Raw genomic sequence first — 26291 nt, forward strand, 5'->3', positions numbered from 1 at the left:
TGTCAGCAGGTGGGTGCCACCTGTGGCTCAATGTTTCGCAATAGCTGCTGAGTGGCCAGCCAGATCAACCAGTACCTCTGGATGATGTCATGTTCCCTGAGGCCATGAAGGGTTGTTCTGGTGCGGAATATCCTCTCCTACCTTCTGCGCTGCTTTTGGGGTCCCTGCTGATGTTGTGGTAGCTCCTGTTGTTGTTGCTGGGCTCTGCGTCTGCGTGCACGCTGGATGAAAAGCACCTCCATGTCTCCCTTTTGCTGCTCTGCTGCTCTGCTGTTGCTTCTGTGTGTTCTGATTAAATACAGGTGTGTTTGCCCCATTTTAACGCCTGCCCTGACCCAGGCGTTAATTTTTTACGCAAATCGGGCTGTGCGTCATTTTCCGGCTCCGCCTCCCGGCCGTGCGGCATTTTTGCCTGAAAGCATAAATACGACGCACGTCCTTTTTGGACGGGAACGCCTACCTTGCATATGATTAACGCAAGGCGTGTTGCCGCATCCAAAAAATGATGCACACAGTGGAATTTTGACGTCCGCGGCCTCGGGCGTCAAAGTTTAAATACAGGGCAAGGCTTATGCCGAATGTGCGCCAAAATTTTGGATGCACGTTTGGCGCAGACAGAATATAAATATGCCCCTTAGTGTCCATGTGAGTGCCCAGACCGAGCAGTGCTCATGTGGGTGTCAGGCTACAGCAATGCCCTTATGAGTATCAGACTTGGGCAGTGTCCATTTTACCTCTCAGCCACTGGGTAGTTCCCATGTCAGTGTTTGGGCCCGGGAGGTACGCCGTGTGTATGCCCAGTACACATCAGTGTTAAATTCCGTGAACTGGGAGACACTCATGTCAGTGTTTGCATCCTGGGCACTTCTTGTGCGAGTCTTCTGGCTCTGGGCAATTCTCCTCCTCCGCGTGTCACCTCAATGGCTGCCCCCCTTACAGTGGTCACGTGAGTGTCTCTACTCCGCCCATACGAGTATCTGAGTCCCACTAAGAGGACATCTCTCGAGGCCAATAAGAATATCCGGACTGCAGGAAGGGCCCGTGTCATTCTCCAGGTCCGTGTGAGTGTTGGGAGTCCGGAGCAGTGCCTTTTGCCTCTGTACTGATTACCCTTACACCGCTATCACATTGTGCGCTGTGTTCTCATTGTCATGGGAGAGAGAAAAAGAGAGAGAGAGAGAGGGAGAGAGGGAGAGAGAGCGCTGCCCATTGCTGGGAGTGATTCCCTTCTTTACAGTACCTCTGCCCTCTTCTCGCATTCCCCGTCTTGCCTCGTGTCTTGCTTGGTATTGATTTTCCGTAAGAGCTCCCTTAAATCGATACACTCAAAGCAAAGAAGCAGCCCGCTGTTACACTACCCCTCAGCTAACAGACCAGTACTTGATTAAGAAAAAATTATGTATTTCGGACACTCAGCAGCGTCTTCCACAACACTGCCTCCTCCATCGGGGTTCATATGATGGCTAGGAACCCCTTCGTGCAGCTTCTCTTGTGATGACAGCTGGGCACGAGCAGTCACATTTGAGCATTTGGTTGAAATGGAAAGATGTTTCTTTTACCCCTTATTGTGTACTGCCTGATTCACGGGCAGTACAGCTTCACTCTGTATTATGCCAAACGAGTTCACTGTGCATAAATTCTACCTTAACTGCGGGGGGAGTGTTTTCTCTGCACTGGATGTGTGATAACATCTATACTTTTTCACATATCTTAATCATGCAATAATTGTGAGGAATATCATCTCAAATCAGAAATTATCATGTCTGCAGAAACCTTTCAAATAAAAGGTTTTAATGGCTGCACTTGGCCTGTTTTCTCAGGACTTCAGGACTTATTTAGAGTTATCTTTCCAGTTCACATGTCCGCAGGAGCAGCAGAGGGATTGACTCCACCACCCATGCAGAGGGACGACTATTATATTTAGAGATCTCTACTAGACAGATGGAGAGCTCTGTGCGTTTAGAGAAGCCATTACCACAACTGCTCCTTTGAAGACACTGCAGCTTTGCTGAGTGGCCACCATGTTCAATGTAGCGGTCAATAACTTTTTTATGTTTTTCAAAAACAAACTCCAAAAGTGGGACTTTGTTTAAAGAAAACAAAAAATAAATGTCTCTCACATGCTGGAAGAACAGTCACTCTAGGGCAGAGTGTCTGAAGCACTTAGATCGGCTGCCCAACGTCTGTGGGGCCCACAAGCTAAGGTTTCGGTGGAGCCACTGGAGTCTCCACCATTCGAAACATTATGGTTCGCCTCACACATCAGGGGCACTGAGAGTTTGGCGTGCAGGGTACTCCTTCAGGCTTGTGGTAGAGTACCATGTCCACCAAACTCTGCTTCATCTAGCTGTTGACAGGTAGAGTTAATCTGCTTCTCCCGTGTCTGGCCTTCGAAAGGCAGAGTACCTTCATTCTCTTCATGTTGAGGATTGAGAATAGACAGCTATTAAAAGTAACTTGTTTTTTATATAGGGCTTCATACTGCTCTTAAGAAAGTTTTAAGCATTGTGAATAACAATAACTACAATAACCCGAGGGAGAGTTAGCCTGTTTCTGCTGTAATTTTAGAGTCATGGTCTTAACTATCAACAGCGCAACATGTGCTGTGGCATCAGGGATCAGACTATAAGGCCACACTGAACCCCAACTGTGGTTGTCTTTTACTACAGGTGGTAGTGGGGCCCATTTACCCATGGGTTTATTTGGTCTGTTCTTGTAGACTCTGGACATGAATTTTTAGCGTGTATCTGTTTCTCCATCAGTTGACATTAACCATGTAGGGTTAGTCTGTTTCTCAGGTATTTGGTTGTGAGTAGGCAGAACTGAACATTTTTCATCTCTGGACATCAACATGTGGAGTCAGCATATTTTAGACCTTAGACAAATCAAGTCAGTCAATGCTGCCCATGTTTGACCTTAAACCCCACAGCCTCTGACGTTACACAGGTTTAGTTATTTTGTTTCTTATATGTTTGGTATTAGAACGGCACATGTGGTCTACTTATTCTTTGTCTGGCCTTAAACACATGGCGGGCTGTGTGTGTTATCGACATGACTGACCTTAAACAAGCAGAATTGGACCTTTTAAGTAAAGCTACTCTGTTCCACCTTTGTTTCAAGGAGATAGAGTTGACCACTGTCTCGAATGTCTCACTTTAGATAATAGAGTTGAACTGTTCACTGGAAAGTTAAATTTGGACTGTTTTTCTAGTATCTGGTATTTGTTAGGTAACATTGGTATATTTCTCCAGTACCTATCGTTGGAAAGGTAGCGTTGTTCTGTTTTGCAGTTTCTGACTTTGGATATGTAGTTTTGTTCTTCTTTCTCAGTGAGAGAGAGAAAAAGGGGTTTAAACTCTTACCTGGCACAACATTAGTGTTGTTGGAAAGGGGCAGTCCATATAGCAGGTGAGGGTGCATTGCTTCCTCTGGAGAGGTGGGGTGAACGGGGGGGGGGGTGGGTGAGACAGAGATGGGATCCAGTTGGCCCTCCAGGCTCCATAAAGAGCGTCAGCCAGATGAATCCTGGAGAAATCTCCTTCACCCACCTCCTCTCATCTTGCCACTTTTTTTAAATATCTCCATTGTACATGCCTCTTTCCCCCAATGCATTAACAGAGTATGCCATCTCCTTGCATAAGGCTGCTTTCTATCTTATAATGAGGGAGATTGGAGGCAGACCATGTAGTTTTTTTGTGATATTCTACCTCAGATTTGACTACGAGGGCTGTCTCCTTCTCAGTGAAACTTTGCTTCCTCTTCAGAATTTTGGTCTGCTGTTTTCAGGCAGAAGGACAAAGCAGATCCTATGGTATGGGGGTAATTATGATGTTGTAAGGTTATGGGTGTAAGGTGTGTATGATTTATTTCAAGTGTTTATAATCATCCTATTCCCTTCCATGTGGAGGTCCCGGGTGCGGAGGTCTCCACCCAAGTGCAGGGGTACTGCATAGTGTGCGGAATGTAAAATACAGTAGTAAAGTTACTTGTAGTAACTCTGCAGTTGTAAATCACATTTATTCTGGTTCCACCGACTAAACCGAGGTGGTGGAGACATGTGTAAGTTTATACTTCGTAGTAAATTTACACTTGGAAAAAGTGAACAGCCCAAAGTAATACATTTACTACACAGTTAAAAAGTACATTTACTCCAGTGGATTTTCTCATGTGTAAGTTTACCCTTGTGAATAGACCCCTTGCTCCTTTTCCTGTTTCTGGCACATGACAAGTAGAGTTGTTCTGTTCTTAGTGTCTCGGGTCATACATATGTGAAGCTGGTCTGTTGATCCAGTCTGTTCTCCTGTTTTCAGCCTTATGTAGATGTAGTTAGTCTGTTTTCCCAAGTGTGGGAGAGACGTGTTGTTTGTCTAGTTACCAGCCTTCAACGGGTAGAATGTTATCTCCTGCTCTGCCTTGCCTTGGAAAAGGAGTGATGATTGATCCCTCCATAGTAAGACCAGTTTCTTGCCTTTTTGTTACCTTATTTTCCAGAACATAAACCAAGATGATGACAATGCCTTTGTTTGCAGGTGGAAGGTGCAGTCCTCGACATATATGATTCTGTGTACGAGAAGGTGCGTCAGAACTCATCTGGACCCTGGAGGCAGGAGCTTATTGGCATTCATCAAATGGTGAGTCTGAATGGATAGAGCCCATTTGCTGATGTCTTCATTTGAAATAACTTGTCCTCCAGTGTAAAAAATGCTCTCAGGACATTGATGTGTTCCTGAGCAGAATGGCCGTGTTTTGGGGACCTAACGTCAGAGGGCTGAACAACAAGTGCGCTCATTAACCATGCTAGTTTAAAAAACTGTACTGTTTGAAGAATGACAAAACAATTACTTAGTCACAGAAAAAAAACAGTTAATCTGCTGAGGGATAGAAAGGGGTAAGTATAAAGTAAGTAATTTGAAAGACATGAAATGTGTGCACCCCGTACCAAGGAAAGCAGTCTTGGGCCTCCCACTGTGTATCTGCAGAACATAACGTTTCATATCAAAACAGTTTTAGTTGTACCAGCAACTATATTTTCTTTCTGCGAGAGGACCCCTTAGAAAACTATGATTAAACATTTAGAATTCATTCCATATTATTAGGTGTGGCATTTGCCAAGACCTTCTGATTTTACTAAAATTAATTATATAATATACTTACATATTGAGGCTTTCAGACAGCCCTCTTCATAAATTGGTGTTTTATGAAGTAGTTGACATTTTCAGCCACCCACTCCAGCATAGAGCTAGCAGCAAGGGTCGGCCCTCTTCGGGCATTGTCTGACTTCACTGTGAGTGATGGCATCCTTTCACAAGGAGCACATCCACACAAAGGAGTTAGGCCCTCATTCTGACCTTGGCGGTCTTTTCGCAAGACCGCCGAGTTACCGCCGCGGTAAAGACCGCCGACCGCGGCGGTATGCCGCTGCGCGTATTCCGACTGCTGGGAGCGTTCTGCCGGAAAACCGCCAGCAGCCACACTGGCGGTCGGCGGGAAAGTGGAGACTGGTCAACCTCCACCGCCACGCCAGCAGAACACCGCCCCCAGAATTACGACCCACATTTCTGTGTGGCGGTCTTCTGTTGGCGGTCTTCTGTTGGCGGTCACGTCCCTATGGCTCCCGTCGCCTCCCGGAGGACCAACGCACAAGGTAAGTTGATCGTCCGTGAGGGGAGGGGGTGGGGGGGTGTTGTGTGATGTGTGCGTGCATGGGGGTGTGTAGAGGGGGTGTGTGAGTGCGTGCATGCGGGCGGGGGGTGCTGCTGTGCCTATGGGCAATGTGTGTAGTTCGGCGGGTGCGCATGTTGGCATGTATGTGTGCGGGTATGTGCCCCCGTTGTGTATGTGTGTGTGTAGGGGGTGTGCATATGTGCATGTTGGGGGTGCGTGCATGTCGGGGTGCGTGTATGTGCATGTCGGGGTGGGGGGGGCAGGGGGTTCGTTCCACCTCTGGGGGGGTGGAGGGTGTGGGGGGAGGACTCGTAGGGGGTAGTGGGGGGTGGGGGAGACCCCTATCAGTGCCAGGGAAGGAATTCCCTGGCCCCGATAGTGCCTACCGCCATGGTTCGCATGGCGGTTCCCGACCGCCAAAAACCGCGGCGGTAAGCAGGGTCATGATACGGTTGGCGGTCTTGGGTCGACCGCCGGGCCGGAGTGCGCAAACTCCAGCCCGTCGGTCATGACCGCCGTGGCGGTCGGAGTGGGAAAGTGGCGGTCGATCGCGGCGGTGACCGCCGCGGTCAGAATGCCATTTTTTGGACCGCCGGTCTGTTCGCGGTCCGACCGCCGCCTCTCCGCCGACCGCCAAGGTCAGAATGAGGGCCTTAGTGCCAAGGACTACTGTAACAAAGCGTGTATATGGAGACCATACTTTTATTTTGATTTTAGCCATTTTGTTTTGATTTTAGATTAAGCAGTGCCCTGCAGCTTTTCCAACAATAATGTTTTGCAAAAAGCATGACAGAAAACAAGCATTTGCAAAATCCAAAGGCTGGCAGTCAGTGCCAAACCTACTGGCTTTGCCAGTGGTTGTGTAAAAGTGTAAATACATTCATACCTGAAATATCTGTAATTAAATTACTTATATATGGTAAAAGTTGAAGTCAGTAGTGTTCTATGGTGCCAGGCGGCACACCCTACCTTATGCATTTCAACTTTGAAAACATATTTCTAAGAGCCCTAATCTGAACCCAGGGATGCAGAGAGTGACTCTGTGTGACATTCAAGAAGAAGAAATTGACCCTCAGCCGGTTTAGGAGTACACAGGAATCTCCATAGTTGGAAGTGACATTGTACACACACACTGTAACGGTAACCTATGGAAGTCTGACTCCATGATTCTTCTGTTTGTTTTTTTAATTTTCCTGCTTTAAAAATATTTGAAGGAGTTAGCCTGAATTACTGGTAGGCCTTGACTACCCAATTCACACCTACAGCACTACTAAGGGAGACTTAGGCAACCAAAACAATGAATAATTCAATACATATAATTAAATAATATATGCACAAATGAATAAAAAAATAAAGCAGATCATTAAGGTAGGGTGTTTTGAAGTGTAGAATACAGAACTGGAAACAGTGGCAAACAAGGTAGGTCGAAACAAAATGAGAGAATCAAGTTTTGGCAAAGCCAATATGTTTGGCTTTAATGTATTATTTGTAAATACAGGCGTTCACAAATGCTGTTTGCATAAACTGTATGCACAAATAATGTTTATTACATTAAAGCCAGCCCTACTGGCTTTGCCGATGATGGGAAAAAAGTAGCAACAATTATTGCCTTCTGTGTAGAACACATATAGGAGAAAAGGAAGTGAATGTGACAAGCAGCATAGTCGAGTTTGTTTTTCAGATTTGGTATAGTTCCTCATGCATTCTAGTGGAAGTACTTTCTTGAAGGCAGAAGGATACATTACCAGCTGATAGGATGAGGTGAGGGAAATATACTCCTCTGGGTTCAGCTGAACCAGAGCCAATCTTTGGATTTTTAAAGAATTGGCAAAAAATATGTAGCTCACACATCTGCACTGTCACGTCAGACCTAAAAAGGGAAGTTTACCTTACACAGGTATCCATTATTATGAAAAAAAAGCCATGGACTAATATTTATTGTATGTTGTCATTCATGGACATACCACTTTGAAGGTCGTTTGAGGTATGTGGGGAGTTATAAAAGTCCGGTGAAATGTGTAGGTGGTTTTCACTGCATTTAATGCTATTTTTGCATTGAGAGAAAAGTCCTACGTTCTGTACCTATTCGTACCAGAGCATAAGCAAAAAGCTGGTGCTAATTTTCCACCAGTAGTTGTGGAAAAACAGACAATACTAAGATGATTACAGGCTGTGGTAACGCTATTACTGAATCGAGGTAAAATGGCAAAAAAACTCAACATTCTGTAAATGACTCCCTTAGTGGTGTGGATCTCATTTTTGTCATATAGCAATGCAGCATCGCTCCACAGTACCTAAATAGTAGAATGTATTCCATTATCCAGTCCTGATAGGGCTTCCACTGATGTCCCAAAAAGGTTCTTCTTAAACTCTTTAAAGAGGTAATTTTGTTGTGATGCTCGACACCACTGAGGATCTTATAACGACTTCCCTTATACCACCCAGTAACTCCTCACCAGAGTTACAGATACCAGGGGCATTAATAACTGTAGACAGGGAGGTGACCATAGAAACAATAGGGACAAAGAATAGGGATCACAAGTGGGACCTGAGAGAACCTTTGGAATCTGGAAAAACCAGGGGAATCAGTTATCCTGTTCAAAAATGTTCCTTGTATTTCATCCTTAGGCTTCACCTGCTTTCAGCAGGTACAGTGCCTGAGTGAGTGCTAAGGGGGTAGTAAGGAGTTTAGACGGTTCAGAATAACATAGCATAAAGGGGAAGAAAGTAATGCCAGAGTTCTGTAAAGGGTTGCATTAAAGGGTAATAAGAGTTTTAGACCCCGATTTATACTTTTTGGTGCAAAACTGCACTAACTCAGTTTGGCACCAAAAAGTTTAGCACCGGCTTGCACCATTTCTGTGCACCAGCCAGGCACCATATTTATAGAATGGTGCAAGCCGGTGCAAAGTGTACGCCAGCGTAAAAAAAAATGGCGTTAGTCGGGTGGGGCTTTTGCTATGGAAGAAGGGGGGTTTGCACCAAAAAATGACGTTAGGCAGGTCAGTGTAAAACAAAATTACTCTAACCATCCATACCACATGACATCTGTCTTAGAAAAGATAGGAGTCATGCCCACCACCCCAATGGCCAGCACAGGGGACTAGGGTCCCCTGAGCATGGCCATTGCACCCAGTGCCATGTTGGGGGGCCCATTTCAGGGCCGCTATGGCACTTTAAAAAATAAAATGAAATACTTACATGTACTTACCTGGGATGGGGTCCCCCATCATCAGTCCCTCTGGTGTGGGGGGGGGGGGGTTCTCTGTGGCGGGCACCTGTGGGCTTATTCCATTGTGTCCCACCATGGAAATAGGCCCACAGGTCCCCTAATGCCTGCCCTGACCCAGGCGTTAAAAAATGGGGCAAAGCAAGCTTTGCAAAATTTTTTGACTCCTCCTCCCTCCCATGCATCATTTTTGCACAGGAGTATAAATATGGCATTAAGGCCACAGAGTCATTTTTTGCATGGGAACGCCTACCTTGCATCTCATTAAGGCAAGGTAGGTTTCCACTTCCAAAAAATGACTTTAACTCCATAAATTTGGTGCTAGACGGGTCAAGCACCAAAGTATAAATATGGCGTTAGTTTTGCACCGAATTAGAGTAAAAAAAAAGTGCTTATTCGATGCAGAGTATAAATATGCCCCTTTGATTTCAGGGAAGGGTAGTGTTTCGGGATGGCTGGGGTTTTTAGTGTTCAGGGATGGTCAACATTAAGTAGTAGCAGTGGGTTTTAGGGGATAGGGCAGCATTAAGTGGTAGGGAAGGGCTTTTATGGTTTAGGGACAAGTAGTGTTAAGTACTACTAAGCCACTTTTAGGATTCAGGAATAGGTATCGTTAAGGGGTACTAAGGTTTTCAGGGTAGTAAGATTTTTACGATTCAGAGATGGGTAGCATTAAGGGGTAGTAAGGGTTTTTTGGGGTTTTTGGGGTTCAGGGAAGGATAAGTGCTAAGTGGTAATAAAGGGTTGTTAAGGTCCAGGAAGGGGTAGTGTTAATGGATGAAAAGGGTAATTTAGAGTTCAGAGAGGAGTAATTTAAAATTACATTGTTTTAAATAGACAAATTAATTTAATATATGAAATACTACGTTTGAAGTACATTAAATATAATGTCAGCATTGTAATTTTAGGGAACAAATTAATAGTAAATTAACTTTTTGAAATTTATAAAGCTAGAAATAATACTTACAAACTTCCCTAAAAAGGGAAGGAATCTCAGATGTGGAAAAAATGGATGTAAAGGTAGTTACTTAATGTAATGACTTCTTACTTGAAGGTTAACACAGTAATGACTGATAGGCTTATTATGGGCAGGGATGTGAAGAGAGGAAAAGGGCAAATGTGAGTCAAGGAGATTTAAAAACACTTCTGCGTGATTGTTTCTCAACCCCATAAACATTTTAGGTAGGAATCACAAATAAAAAGATATATATTTTCTCAAGGTGTGCCATGTTAAAGTCTCTCTGAAGTTGATGATCGAAAGGGAAGAGGGGGATTGGCTCTGCAATACAGCACACATTCCCCCCGACTGCCCATCTCCCATCACAGTGGCATGTGAGTGGCCTAAAGGTCAAGTTTTGTCCTAACACATTTGCTTGACTTGATAAAGTGCCCGGACTCAAGCAGCTTGATAAATAACGGACCACAGGTGTTTGGATGCTAAGAAGTCTTTCCGTGGAAGCACACGTCTTTGGCTAAATCAAACGTTGTATCAGGTAAAGTAACATCTGGTTGAAGCCACAGTCCCTCTCTGTTGTATTCCCTTTAGATCACATCATGTCTGACAACAGCTGCGCCGTTAAGCCAGACCAAAAAAGGACCAAATAATTATTGAATGCCCACGGTACATAGCTACCAACCATCCTAAAAGGCATGGCATTATCCCACAATTATCAACATATTTATGCACCGTTGTCTATACAATGAAGCAATCTAAAGAGGCCACACAGCAATTTGTGTCGCACTTTACAAAATATCTCAATCATAAATATTGTGAAGAGCAGCACATCAAGCATAACAGTGATCGCATTGTCTGGTATTGTTGTAACGGGTTGGTCCTAAACCACTTACAAAAAGTCAACCATTGAGAGAGTGCAATAAACTAATATGAAAGGAGACCGAGACGATGGATGTTTCCGTTCTCAGTACACCTTTGCCATGGTAGGTAATAACCTGGGGTGGGATACCACGTCCTATAATAGACAACCCTCCTGTTTCTCTGTGATATTGTTCTATAATCCATGAAAATATAATTTGTGGGGGAGGGGTCTCACCTAATGCTTGTTGCCACACAGCGCTAGATGCCTTTGTTACCGGAGCTGTTTGGCATGGGCAGTGGGAGAACTCAGTTTAGTCTTATGGCAGATATTGACTGGTCTGTTTTCCTAGAATGGACAATGTACACAACGAAAGTGTTAAAACTGCATAATGGCTCCCCAGTACAGTGGCCACTTGATTGTTTATTCACATATTTATTTTGTGGGTTATGTTATGCATAACATGAATTATTGTAGACACTTCCGCCTGCATTAAGTGTGTTGTGAGACCAAGTTGTCTGAGTTCTGACTGAAGGCCTGTCAGAGAGCGACAGCGTTCAGTTCTATTCTTAGGGGCATATTTAAAACTTTTGTGGCACAGAGCAGCGTAGCAAGTCTCTATGCTGCACTGCCTTGCATCACAGGGAAAGGGCAGCTATGCAGCGTATGAATTCAATACTGCACATTCCTGTCCTTTTCCTTGCACCAGCACCATTTGGCAGCCTAGCACCTTCCTTCACAAAAACAATCCTGCCTACAACAAGGGTGTCTGTGTTGTAGGCGGGATTGTTTTTGTGCAGGAAGGGGCACCTTCCTTCACAAAAACAATCTTGACAGGCTTTTTCCTCTCTTGTTATTCCGTTTCTGGGGAGGAGTATCTTTTTGGTCCATTCCCACATTTTACCAGGTTTGGTAAATCTGGCAATGCATCAAAAACCATGGGAGTTGTGTGGGAACACCCATGCAACGTCCATGGAACGCTTCCCTGGTGCAAAGTGATACAACACAGTGATCTGCGCTGTGTTGCATTACTCCAGATTTTTGAAGCCATTCAAAGTCATGCAAAGTAACTTTAAGGTTTGCATCACTCTTGAACCATGTTGCAAGGTGCAAGAGGGACAAAACACCAGGTCATAACTATGGCCCTCAGTCTTTTCTACCTCACCTCTTTTTCTTGGATCATTGCATGTTGTTGTTATCTTCAGCTCCTAGCCTAGTAATAGTAGGCTGCCAGCTAGGGATGGACTGTGGGCCCCTTCCATATAAATATAAATGCCTTTAGAATGGTGCAAAGAACTTTGAACTTCCTTTTCACTGCAGATCAAGGAAATGACTTTTGAAAGGGTTGTGTGATCCTCCTCCTAAAGGTAACAGCATAGATTGCCCCCCTCATTTATATCCTCTGTAATTTCAGTGTCTCCCTCCTAAGTAGGACCTATTTCAGCTGTCAGGGTGGGATAGAACAAAGAACCTGATGGAATCTGCATGATGGTTCCACTGCAGTCACAGTAGCTTCTCCAAGAGTAGATTCACTTCTTTCTTGCATGCGATTATAGAGATTGCAGCCAAAGATTACTCTAGATTTTTTGCTTTTCTGGAGGCTTCCAGGAAAAAAAGTGATGTGAATTGTAGCAGACCATTGTCCTTCCCTGACAAATGGCACTTCTGTTCTAGACGCATTTGGCACAACAGTCTCCCAAGCATCCAAATAAAGATGCTCCCTCTAAAGAAAGAGATGCCTGGTTAGCTCTCACCTCACCTTCCAGCCAGAGGTGAATTGAATTATCATCAGCAAAGATTTGGAGGTGGAGACAGTGTTGGTCGATGATGTGGATAAAGCACCACAGGGACCAATTAAACAGCATGGTGGAGGGGGTGCATCTCTGGAGTAATCAATGTCCTCTTTTTGATTCTGGATCTTTGCCTACAGAGTGTATGAGTGGAAGCTGATTATCATTTGTCCCAATACGCCACCAGGAAGCTCTAATAATTTAGGGAGCTAGGGCTGTCAGCCAGTGCAGAGACGTAGTGCTCACAGTCATCCATAAGGACAGATTTAATTTCTTTATTCGCTGAACCGAGTACTTTGAAAGGCCGTTGCCTTCCACAGACCCTTGAAGTATCCCAGAGACCGGTGATCTTTCCTTTTAAGATTTATTGGGAAATCAAAAACCTACCAATTCGACTTCTAAGTTTCAGAATCTTTAAGGGCAAAAAAGAATCTGCTTTTATTAAGCAAAATGGTAAGGCCTCATTTGTATTTATATTGTTGTGGTATTGCCACTTTTACAGTGCTTGGATGCCTGCGGACTGAAGATTTATATAAATGTGAAGATGATGATGATGATGATGACACAGCATTTTGTCTTCATTAGGCTTGGAAATAGATGTGCTCAGAGTACATAAACCAAAAGTCACCAACGAATGCAGAAGATTCTCAGTTGGCACCCCATCTAACTGTTAATTTCCTTCCTTGTCACGCAAATCCCAACATTTTATTTTTAAGCCAAAGAGGATTTTGACTTCCAAAAAAGGAACAGTCCTTTTTACAAACCGAAACTGTGCCTCCCATCCAGGTGTACCAGTGTAGATATATGTCGTGCTCCTTTCATACCTCCAAATATGTGGAATAACCCAATATAAACAAAGCTTAACCTCTCAACCAACTTGACTGACACAAAGGGTAAAACTGGAGACCGCACACACAGAGTACAGGGGAATGACGTGTGAAATGTATAAACAATATTGGCGTAGCCATACAGGCAACAGGAAACAACTGTCGGGAGAGGTCATCAGACATTCAGCTTCGCAGCCTGTACTTTTGTAGAAGGTCATAATCATAGGTGAGCTTAGCAAAGTTATGCAGACAGGCATTGGAGGGGTAATAGTAATGTGCAGCACATGATAAAAGAAAGCATTGTTTTAAAAACTCCTTTTAGATGGCCGCAGGGCAAGCAGGAGTTACTGGGCCCAACCATTGGGGGTGAGGCATGTCACTCCTGATGTCCCACCACCCGTCCTACTAAGGATTCTGAGCAACTGGGCCAGGTACCCCTTCAGCACTTGGCTCTCAGGAGTACCTTGGTCTGAGCAATCCAAGGGGAGTGAACACAGGCTCACAGCTCAAAATATGCGTAGCAGTCATAATAAATAATTTCCCACCAAATCCTCACTTATTTGGAAAAAGAAGTATTCTATTTATACCGTAAAATAATGGAAAAATACAATATTAACAAACAGCTACACAGTACACCTGAGGCAGTGCTTTAAATGGAAAAATAGAAGTGCATGGAACTCTGTAATAGAGTACCTGCTTGTTTCTGAGAAGTGCCGGTACTCTCCAATTAAAAGTATTACGTTTTTCTTGAGATATGCCGGTACTCTCCCTCGCAAAATAAAAAAGTGCCGGTACTCAGTACCGGAGAGTACCAGCCCATTTAAAGCACTGCCCTGAGGTCAGTGCTCTAGTGTTTCTTTAGGCAGTACCCTGGCCCCACTTTCTCCTTGCTCCTAGTGATAATGTTTATTCCCCATTCACTATTCACTATAGGTTACATCCAGGGCAAGCCCGACTAGTAGTCCAAAGCTCAGGAGTCCACTCTGACTCTATTTTAAAGTTAACAGTGTTCCAGCACTGCAGCACTAACTAGCAAGCAAGTTCCTCTGGGGCAGACTGGCCCGAAATCAGGTTTACCTACAGGCTTGGAATGTTCAGAGATCCTGAGCACACCCTGTCTGCAGACACTTGGAGTGTCAGCGGCTCAATCAGGTGAGTTTGCCGCAATTTTCCAGGCGGGCTGCACTCCGTGAGCTCAAAGTCCCTCACATGTGGTTGCGTCACCGAAGTGACCAGAGGTTCTTGAGGCTACTCCTGGCAAGTTAAGTGTCTGATCCATCCATTGAAGGTGGGGGCACACTGCATCCTTCTTGTGCACAGGCTTTGGCACAGTGATGTCCTTAGTGGCGCCTCACCTGGCATACAGGATAATGTCTCAACACCGTACAAGGGCTACGACCCTCACAGCACAGCAATTTTCTCGTGGTGCCCCCTCCTGGCATTCAGAGTTCCTGACCCCTCATTATGTGCGGGCCCCAGCCTGATCGGCCCAGAGATGCACATGGCTCAATTCATGGCATTGCTCCTCCTGCATGTGAGGGTCACTGATTCTTTCCTGCACACAGGCAACAACCCGATCGGTGCAGCAACCATCTCCTTGCACCTCGCAAATGGAACCATCAAGACAGGGCTCCTACTCAACCTCGCTTCCTCCAAAACTCTCCTTTTCCTCACAGGGCACATTGGTCTTGGCAAGCAGACAGACACTGATGCTCCAGGGCAATTGGCCCTGGATTCCCAGGGTGATGCCCCTCACCCAGCAGGGAGACTAGAAGGCCTTAGCTCCCAGTCCTTGTCAAAGGCAGACATCTTGCAGAGCTTCCCATCCTTTAGAGTCCGAGTCTTTGAAGTTCATGTTGGGGGATCTACTACTTATGAAGTGCACACTGCTCTGTCCTCTCTTCCTTTTGAAAGCAGTGTGTCACAGCAGTAGCTACTCCAAAGCTGATACCTCCACAACACAGTCCTTGGGAGTGACTAGAGTTCACACCTGGATATCAGCCACAGTGATATGTATTTTAAAAGGTTAACCCTGCGCTCCAGCACTACTCTTTATGGTTCCCTTACCAGCCCCATCTCCTTCCTGAAATGTGCCTAGACCCCTTCATTGTGACATCTCACTGAACCAAAGAGCACCCTTTGAAGTGTAAGGGGAAGCCTGGTTCTTCCCTCTCCAGTGTGTGTCCCACCCAGCTTACAGGAATGCAGCAATACACAAATATGTGTGGGGGAATTCCCCTACTTCCTCTCTGTGTTTCACTATTTAGACATGGATCTTTCAAAATGGAACCTACGGTCCTCTATGTATTGTCCCATTCACAAGGGTGCATTTATACAGCATGCACAAACTGCACAGTACTGTATCTTTCATGTAGTGTACCACTCATAGGCACACATACACACAGCACACACATTTAACAGGCAGGCACTGCTTAGCATTGCATCCTTCATGTATTGTACTAATCATAGGCAAACCTACACCCAGCCCATGCATTTGACATACATGCACTGCACTACATCCTTCATGTACTGTGCCACTCACAGGCACACATACATCCAACCCATGCATTCAGCATGCACTCACTGCACGGTACTGCATTATCCCAGTATTACCCTTCCCAGGCACACATACACCCAGCACAGATACAACACAGATGCTCTGTGCAGCACTTCACACGAAACCAATGTGGGCCTAGGGTGAGTTAGGCGTGCAGAAGCAGAACTTTAACTGAGTGAGCCTGTAGGCCTCACTATAGTGATTCGGGTTAGAAAGGGCCTATTTACTCATACTGATCATTATACAATATGCTGCCCCCACCGTACTGGTGCTGCTTAATACCTGGTGAAGGCAATAGCTCTCCACCTCTATGAGGGGAGCCTGTTGGGCACCCCTCCTGGTCCAGCAAGATCTGTGAGCCAGGCCTGTGTCATGGCATACATACATGAACGGTGTTTGCCCGTCACAACAAAAATCAACATTAGGGATCCAGACATCAGTATAGTTAGGGCACCTGGGTAGAGGTGCACGCTCATCACCATGCAGAGGACATTTCCATCCTAACAATCAGCAACACCGATAGGTCTGGATTTGTGTTAGGGGATATGTTTGGTAATAGTTGAGCACCTTGGTGTTTTGGCCTCTGCTGCTCTTGAAAGAAGCAGCATGTTCCTGACACCAACATAGAAGCTGGGAGTAGAGCCACCTCACAGAATAGACTTGATTAGCAAAGTTAAGTTGTACCCTGAAAGAACGAGTTATATGAAAAGGACTCTGAAGATGACGTTTATTTTGTAAATGGCAAACCTAAAAAGGCAAATATTGCATAGCTGATATAGTTATTAAAGGGACAGTATTGACATTTCATTTTGTGAATACAAAAAGCTGTACTTCCTTCATGACAGCAAAGTAAAACAAATGAGCAAGGGTAATTAGTGAATAGCACTGTATCTTAATGACAAGCTAGACCATCCAAACAGCACCCACTTCTTCATTAAAGTAGCTAGAAATCGGAAATGAAATGCTCATTGTGTCAGCAAAGTGAATACAATTACACTCTACATGTCATTTGACATGTGTAGTCAAACAAAAGGGCCACATGCTACTGCATCACGAAAACCAAATGGGAGCACAAAATGGCCAATGTACCCTTTCACGGATAGACAAGCCATTCAAGTAATGGCAAACCATGAAAAACACTAGCACTATTGGCGGACCCAACGCCTGGTCTTTCTCTGTACTTGTCATTTTTTGAAGAATTGATGACTTAAAGTTTTACAGGCAACTAAAGCTGTCTTTGGCCATACCTCCTAAGACAAAGATTCACAAAAAAACAATTTGATCACCACATTCCGAACAGAAATGGATTGGCTGGCGGGGAAACCACTCTTGTGTGAGTCTTCCATCCGAAAGGACAGTGGGGAAGTAGAGCTGGAGCAGGGTTAGACATGCCAGACAGGCTCTGAAATGCCAGTAATGGTGGAGAAGAGTCAGTCCTTTCACAGGCTCCTCTCTGAAATGACAAGGGTGCTGGTGTGGAGACAATTACAAGCCAGACTCACTTTTGTAAGGCTGGTATGACTAGGGTAGAGTCAGTCATATACAATGCTCACTTCTGAAAGGCCACTAAAGGTGAGGAAGACTGCCATACGATGCATCTATAGCCACCATTGAATTCATTTTTCATACTTGCAAACTGAACACAAAATGAGTTAATGCAGACAAAGCAGCACAGCTGGAGTGCACCCTTTATGTGGCTTATGGTGTCAGTCCTTTTAAAAAAAACAAAAATCTTGCGTCCGTCAGTATTGTTCATTAGGCAGCGCCATTGCAGCAGCCTTCTGGCAAGAGGTAATGCTTATACCACAAAGTCTAGTCTGGGTATGTGGAACCAGACCCTAGCAGCTTGAAAACACACACCTCATTTATGAATTGATCAAAGGTCAAAACATCACACAATATCGCAGAAACCTACACTGGCTGTCAGGAAATAACTTGGTGACTCTCATATCTCTGTCTCATATTTAGATTATTTGATGGGTCAGCATCAAACTACCTGCAGAACAAAATCCAAAAATATTCCCAAAAGGACAGACTGGCATATGGGACAATTAGACCCTACCCAAAGGGCTGCTCTGACAGATCAATGTGTGGGCCGGTTCTATGGTCTGAGTACTATTATATACAATTATGTGATAATCGCCAGGTGAAGGGCTTTGGCTCTGCCCACATGCTGGGAGCCAGGAGTACATTCTGATTGGGCAGACGTTATGTGCTTCCATAAAAAGTGCTTGCCCTCCACAAAGCTGTGATCATTTTGTTTATTTATCCAGCTTCCTGAGCTTGGTCTTTTGGGGTCACACACATGTATTGTAATGCTATTGGAGTGTCTTAACTAGATCATTTATGGTGCTTTCCTCTGGCAGCAGCACAGTGGGGAGAAAGGCAGTCATTAACGTAAATGTATTTTTAGGTCTGGCGTGACAGTGCATTCACAAGCTAGGGCTATTGACATTTCCTATGCTTCATCTGTTTGTGGGGTCGTTTAATGATCTGCTGGGCCAGATTTCGCTGTTTTACTGATAGTATCACAAACATTGTTTGCAGCAAGTACACATGCATACAGTCTCCCATACCATGCAATACACCTGTACATCTTTAGTTCAAAACTGCCATGATTTGCAAAAATGGGGGACCTTTTTCCGCTCTAACTTCTCTAACTTAGTAATGACGGGAGGGGTTGGGGACTTGTATTGTGGTACCTGGGTCAATTTTCTGCCCCAGTCCGATCCTAGACCAATCATCTGTGGTCTAATTACCTCAATCTCCTCTCCTAGTTCCCAAAACAAACTGCAGGTCTCGAGGAAATGCACTTTCCAGAGGCTGGAGCTGAAGTCGGGAGCAACCTTCCTAACTAAACACCTATATGACTCCAACAGGTCCATGGCATTCAGAAAACAACTGAAAACATTTTATTGTAACCTCCGAACCCCACGTGCCTTGCATCCACCTTTGTCTCTCATTAGGTCCTATTTGCGTTGCGTCCTAGGCAAATATTTGTTAAAAACTAAATACATTATTAAGTAAGAATACTATAGACAAACTGCACAATTTCCGAGTGAGCTGATGCGTGTGGCAGGACAGCAGGCACAGAATAACATCTCCAGACATGGCAGCCTTCAAGCAGGGTCAGTCATACACCAGGGCATGGGAATGATTCTTCCCCAACCCTTCTGGTATAGCTGGAGCATAAGCCGGTCACAAGGCGCCTTTACTCTAAATCACAATGCAGCTCTGTCCCCACTCACTTGAACCTACAGAAAACTGCAGTTGTAAACCAAGAGCCGACTCCTTCGGCCCCGCCCGTGTGTCTGTACCCATAAATCTTTTAGTATCTATTATCTGTTCTTCGCTTCCACTTCTTCCACTCGGAAGGCCATTGCTATATCCAAGATGACTTCTGAGATGCCCACTGGGGAATCTTGGCACCTCTCCCTCTCCATCAATCTGTCCGGAAACATTGAAGCCTTGCATTCTCTGCCACCGGGCGATGTACCCGCTGAATCCCCAGTGGCCGTCCATCTCTGCTCTGGACCTTCAAGCAACGGAGTGCGCGGATGCCTCAACTACCCCGCCTTTTAAACAAGTTTAAAAACAACTACACAACGTAGCATTGTTAAAGCCCAGTTGTAAAATGCCGAAGAGACAATGATAGCTCTGTGATAAGCTTCTGTCCCGATCAGTAAATTATTGCCTCGCCTCACCTCATCCGGACAGCTGCCAGGTAGCACAGGTAGATGGGAGGTTTGGGGTGTTTGTGGAAGAATGAGGACAGTGGATCAAACAGTGATGTTTTCCTTGGATGAGACTTCATGACGGTGAAGACGGCATTTTAGGCTGCGGCGAGGTGAATGTAACGAGGAGCAAGAATACATTTAACGGGCATTGGCAAAGCCAATAGGCATTGCCTATGCACGAGCTATTGGCTTTGCCAGTGGTTTTTAGCAATGTTGGGGACATCAGCGTGGCTGCTGTTCAGCATGGCTAAAAGTTAATGACGTAAAGAAGAGTGGCATTGTGTGTTGTAGAATGTAGTGGTGTGTAATAGAATGGCGTGGCGTCAAGTGTTTTCGAGTGGCATGGCGTAGAGTGGCCTGGCAAAAAGTGTTGTGGAGGGAGTAGAGTGTTGTGGAATGGAGTAGAGAGAGGCTGAGTGGAGTGCAGTAGAGTAGAAAGAAATAAAGCAGAGTGGAGTAAAGTAACTTTGAGTTGCCTAGAGGGAGTTGCGCAGAGTGGAGTACAGTGTCGTAGAGTGGCATAGAGCAATGTAGATTGTCGTACAGTGGAGTGGCATAGAGTGTAGTAGTGTAGTAAAGTGGAATGGCATAGAGTGCGGTAGAGTGTCATGGAGTGGCATAGAGCGTGCTGGCATAGCATGGAGTAGTGGAGTAGTGTGTTGTAGAATAGAGTGGAATAAAGTGACATAGAGCAGTTTAGAGGGAGTTGCGTGAAGCATTGCAAGGTGGAGTAGAGTGTCATAGACTAGCGTGGAGTAGAGTGTTAAAGAGTGGAATGGCATAGAATGGAGTGGAGTATCATGAAGTGTAGTTGTAGAGTGGAGTGTTGTAGAGTGGAGTAGAGCGGCTTAGAGTGAAGTGGTGTACAGTACAGTGGTGCAGAGTAAATTGGCATAGAGTGCAGTGGAATAGGTTGCATTGGTTTTGAGTGAAGTGGTATAAAGTGCAGTGGTGTAAAGTGTAGTAATGTAGAGTGCAGTGGTTTAGAGCAGAGTGCATTGGCGTAGAGCAGAGTAGAATACAGTGGCTAGAGAGGAGTGATGCAGAGTAGAATAGATTGGCATAGAATGCAGTGGCGTAGTGTTGCAGAGTAGAGTACAGTGGCGTAGGGGGCAGTGGTGCAGAGTAGTTTGGCATAGAGTGTATTGGTTTTGAGTAAAGTGGTGTAACGCTGAGTGGCATAGAGTAGATTGTTTTAGAGTACTGTGAAATGACGTAGAGTAGAGTGGCACAGGGTAGAATGCAGTGACATATGACAGAGTGATGTAGAGTGTAGTGGCATAGAGTAGAGTGTCATAGAGCACAGTGTTGTAGAGTGCTGCAGTGCAGATTAGATTAAAGTGGCATAGAGTGCAGTGGCATAGAGTAGAGTGGTGCAGAGTAGAATACACTGGCGAAGAGTGCAGTGGCATAGAGTACAGAAGTGCAGAATAGAGTGGTTTAGAGTTCAGTGGTGGGGAGTGCACTTTTTCAGAGTAGAGTGTCATAGAGTGCAGTGGTGCATAGTAAAGTGGCATAGTGTGTATTGGCAAAGAGTGCAGTGGCGCAGAGTAGAGTGGTGTAGAGTGGCATAAAGAGCAGTGCCAAAGGGTACAGTGGGGCTGAGTAGGACAGAGTTGTGCAGTGTAGTGGTGCAGAGTAGATTTGCATAGAGTGCATTGGTATTGAGTAAAATGGCATAGAGTGCAGAGATATAGTGTAGAGTGATATTGAGTAGTTTAGAGTGGAGTGGTGCTGTGCAGATTGCTGTCCAATAGAGTGCAGTGGTAAAGAGTAAAGTGGTGTAGATTAGATTGTTTCAGAGTAGAGTGGAGCGGCGCAGAGTGGAGTAATGCAGAGTAGAATGCCATGGTATATGGTGCAGTGGCATAGAGTAGAGTGTCGAGAAGTGCAGTGGTGCAGAGTCCAGTGGTGCAGCGTAGATTAGATTGGCATAAAGTAGATTGGTATAAAGTGCACTGGCACAGAGTGGAGTGGTACAGCATAGTGTGCATTGCCATAGAGTGCAGTGGCATAGAGTTGCAGAGTGCAGTGACGTACAGTGGAGGGGTGCTGAGTAGACTGGAGTGGCCTAGACTGGAGTGGCACAGAGTGCAGTGGTGCACAGTAGAGTAGAGTGGCTTAGAGTGCATTGACATAGAGTAGAGTGGTGCAGAGTAGAGTAGAGAGGCATAGAGTGGTGCAGAGTAGAGTGTAGTTGCATAGAGCGGTACAAAGCAGACTGGAGTAGCAAAAAGTGGATTATGTATGGTATGGTAGCACACTGCCATTACAGCCAACACATCTTCAATTGAAATTACCATTACATTTGCACAGACATACTGATAAGAATATAGAGGCACAAATGATAGTGTGTGGAAATTTCATCAACTAGTCTATTGACTGCTTTGATCATATTCAAATATTTGTTTCCACCACACTTCTGAATTACCAAAAATGCGCTTAATTTTGCTTTCCTAATTCTAATATATTCTTAAATATCTGCACAGTCCATTAATAGACATTCAGATTTGGTTGTGTGTAAGAAACAAATAACCTCCTCCATCACACCCCCAGTAACCTAAATGACTGTCACATAAATCCTCTCACTTAGAAGTCAGAGAAAAAAGGTTAACAGCAAGCTTCCTCGAAGACAAAGCCTGACGTTTAACCTCTGTTTTTGAATGCACAGCAAATATGAAAAAATAACAACAAGACATAAAGGCCTGTTTACAGAAATCGAACACTGGTGGAAGGACACAGTAAACAGGGTATTCTCTATGGAAGGGACATAGAGCTGGACTTCCAGCTAGACAGCCTAAAACAAATAAAGCCAGCAAATAGAAACCAAGCAAATGTGAGTTACAAACCACAAAGCCAATGGTAAGCAGTGGGCGGAATGCATTCCAGGGAATCTTCCTGAATATCCCCAAAATGTCTTTAGCACACATGGCAGCTGCACTGTCCGGTTGTCTTCGACCTAAATATGAGATCTGTACAACACTTAAGCCTTCATTAAAGTCTGTATGGTTTATTAGGCTCTAAACTAAAAAGGTTGCCAAGTGGATGCTTTAAATATGTCACCTGCTCTACATACCTGCAGTGCTGGGGAGAGAGCCATTACAAAACGGCTAGACATTCATCCACCAGAGGAGCAAAGACCGTGGTCCCCACCTGCATTGCAGACTGGCAGTCCATCCTCAGGATCTAAATAGCCCCTTTAATCTCATGGAGTAAGACTTTTTTTTAATTTGTGTTTTCTTTTGCATACAGCAAAATACTGGACCATTAACTTCATCAGCCTCTAAATGGTAGGGAATAAAATGTCATGTTTAAAGTGCTAAATACTCCCTTAAGGATCCCCATCTATGCTATACATAGGCTTAGAGGTGGGCGTTGTCCCTTTCGATTCTGTACTTAAATAGAGTTAAATCCTTCAGCCAGCCTTCCTTTATGGGAGTGGTCTGTGTACACCAACCAATGGTGTGATTCTGCGTTTGGCCATCAAGAGCGCCAGCGCTGTCAATCACCTGGTTTCCCATGGGATCAGCCTCACATATCCTAACAAAGTGGTTAACGGGCAGACCTCTACTCAGCTGACAATTATTTCTGAAATTATATTAACGACCTCTCGCTTGTAGACTGTCATGGTCAGACAGGCCCAGGGCAGATGGAAGAAACCCACATTATCCGCACTGCAACGTGGGTAACAGTGTGATGTGGATGGGTCAGTTCTATGTGTGAAGAATGCCCAGTGAAGGGACTAAAAATGGAGCAATTTATGTCGGTGGGTCTTGGACATTAGCCTGGTCTATGCACATCAGTACTCCCTTTGTGTATTGGTTAAGGCTATCTGTAACAAAGTAGGAAGGTAGGTAATATTAATTTTCATCATTTTATTCACATCCAGTATTGGAGGACTAACACTTCCTCCTCAATGTCCAACTCCAACTCCTGATTCCACTCGCACCCACCCTGTGCTCTTGCCTCAGCCTCCAATACATTCCACACAGAGTGCGAGGGGCGAGCGCGGATACTGCACATTTTCCCCCTTCATTAAAACAACATTAGAAAAAATGTACAAGGAACTATAGATACCCCAAAACATACAAGATATAACAAATAAAAATATAATGGAACCAAAAACATACCAGAAATATGGATTAATCATGAACAAAGCAAATACTTAAACAGCACATGTTGCAAAGTACATGAAGCCATTAACTCTGAAAACTCTAGGATTTTTACTGTCAATATAGTTTGTAATCCTTCATCCACTGAATACTCCTTATCAATCTCTTAGATAATTTATCACCTGCTAACTTCCCTTGCCATTGCTCAGAAGGATCCTGGGATGTTTTCTTTCCTAGTTCATCACCTTCATTCTTGTTAAATTTGTTACCCTTCCCTTGCATCAATAGGCATTCAGACAATTTCACAGTTTGTTTTGAAATTCCATACATTACCATCTGACAGTTCCGCAACAAATCTTCCAACTCTCTTTACCTGCAAAGGAAACAAAAACAGTTACAACCGCTTTATCACATAATATCCCAATTTGACTCTAATCCAATCTCCTTCTTCCATATCCTGCAACTCACTTGATTTGCGCTTCACACTCATTCCACCTCCAACATCACCACTCTTCGATCTTAATTCTCTTAGGTCTTAAAACATAACAAAATTATTTTCCTCTCCTTAACTTGTACTGTGTCTCACCAGTGACACTGTTAAGCTTAGTTCTGTAAGCCCACACTAAATGTTTCCCTGCCCTTCTACAATCACCACCCGCACCTTGAGCCAGCTCTAAGCCTTCTTTCGACACCTTGTTCCATCTCTCCGCCACAGCATTTTCTTTGTGTGATAAGAAGAATAGCAACATCTCTTGTGACAACAACTGAACCCCATTGTTAGTGGCCACTTCCATCAGAGCACCTTCCCTGACAAAACTGCTTCCAAAACCTCTATGAGATTCTTAGTCTCAGCATGTATCATGAACATCACTTCTGGCCAAAGTGAAAAATATCAATCGCTACCAATGCAAATATGGGACTAGGGTCTAACGTAGCAAAAGGGCACATTATGTCCGACACAAATTTTCCCATGGTCCCTTACCCTTGTCAATAACTTGAGGAGGATGTGACATCACCTTTTGCAACTTGTCACTCCAGGCACAACTCACACACCGTCTTATCATGCCCTCCCCATTACAGACCAGATATGGCCACCAAAAATCCATTATCATCCTCCTATTGACCACACTCATCCCGTTGTGCACTTCATGAGGCAACCTCAACAACTCCTCTCTAGGTTTCATGGGTGCAACCAACACATCACCTCTCCTTAACACCCCATTGTGAGTAAACAACTCATCCTTTACAGCTTCATAAAGTTCAACTCATCCTCCAAATGTCTTTTGTGTGCCTATCCTTGTTTGACAAACTGCATCACCTTTGCAAGTCTTTATCATGCCTGCTTCCTCCTCCCAAAACTCCAGGGACATTCGTGAAGATGCGACTTCAGCCACACTAGCGACCACACACTCCTCATGGGTTTCACCAATATCCTCTCCTGCAACTGACAAGCATAACAAGCAATTTGACATTGAATTCTTGATACCTGGCACATACTGCTCATCAACATTGTATTCTAGTGTATTCTAGTAACCTCTACAACCAATGAGAAATGTGGGACGTGGCTGTTCCCGCCCCTTTAATAGTAAACACATCTATCAAAGGTTAGTGATCCGTTCTCAGCTCAAATTTGCTTCCCCACGCATACTGACTGAAATGTGAAGCCAATGCCTCCTTTTATAACACAGAATAATTTTGTTCCATTTGCCTTAATGTTCTGGATACATAGGTACTGTCACATCTCTGCCTTTATCGCTTGGCATCAACACAGCCCCTAAAATCTGATTTCTAGCATCTGTCATTATCATAGTGGACAACTTAGTATGACTTGGTTTGAGACATGGAGCATTTGAAATTTCCCTTTTCAGCTTAGCAGATTCATCTGCACACAATACACTCCAGTCAGATTTAACATTATTTTTCAAAAGTCTTCACATGTTGTTGGTTTTATCAGAAAAGTTGTTTTTAAAAACTCTGCTTAGTATTCAGACATTCCAAAGAACGAGGAAAGTTGTTCTTTGTCCTTGGGAATTGGTGCATCCAGGATTGCATTTCACCAAAGTGTTCTTTGGTCTTATTCCTCTCCCATCAATGTAGTGACCTGGATAATCAACCCTAAACATGCCAATGTGACATTTACTTACTTTAATGGTAAGACTATTTATTTGACAATATCCACCACCAACCTCAAAGTGTTATTGAGCTCAAACCAACTTTTCTGATAGACAAGAATGTCATCATGAAAGCACGTAATGTTCTTTACCGTCCCTAGGAAAATGTGCATCGCTGTCTGGAGCACTGCTTAAGCTGAAGCAATGCTTAAAAGGCACGCACCAAAATCTGTACGCTCCTTGAGGTGTTACAGAGGATTTGGACTCTTCCTCCAGAGCAATCTGAAGATATGCTGAGAGAAGATATAAGGACAAAAAAACCTTCACCCCACCCACAATGCTCAGCATCTCATTAACATTAGGAAGAGAACGGAGATCAAGCCAAATGCTCTTATTTAAATCTCTCAAGTCCACACACATCCTCAACCCCCTTCTGCTTTGCATGCCAGC

At 44.4% G+C, this 26291-nt stretch overlaps 1 protein-coding gene across 1 annotated transcript in view; it reads left to right on the forward strand.

The window, feature by feature from the left end:
- TSPAN32 (tetraspanin 32) overlaps positions 1-26291 on the forward strand; it is a 357928-nt gene that overhangs the window by 260851 nt on the left and 70786 nt on the right. Inside the window, exon 5 of the mRNA XM_069221278.1 lies at positions 4530-4631. Coding sequence (XP_069077379.1) covers positions 4530-4631 — 102 coding nt within the window. The remainder of the gene's footprint in view (positions 1-4529; positions 4632-26291) is intronic.

Source organism: Pleurodeles waltl, chromosome 3_1 (assembly GCF_031143425.1).
Source record: "Pleurodeles waltl isolate 20211129_DDA chromosome 3_1, aPleWal1.hap1.20221129, whole genome shotgun sequence".
In the NCBI taxonomy this organism is placed as follows: Eukaryota; Metazoa; Chordata; class Amphibia; order Caudata; family Salamandridae; genus Pleurodeles; species Pleurodeles waltl.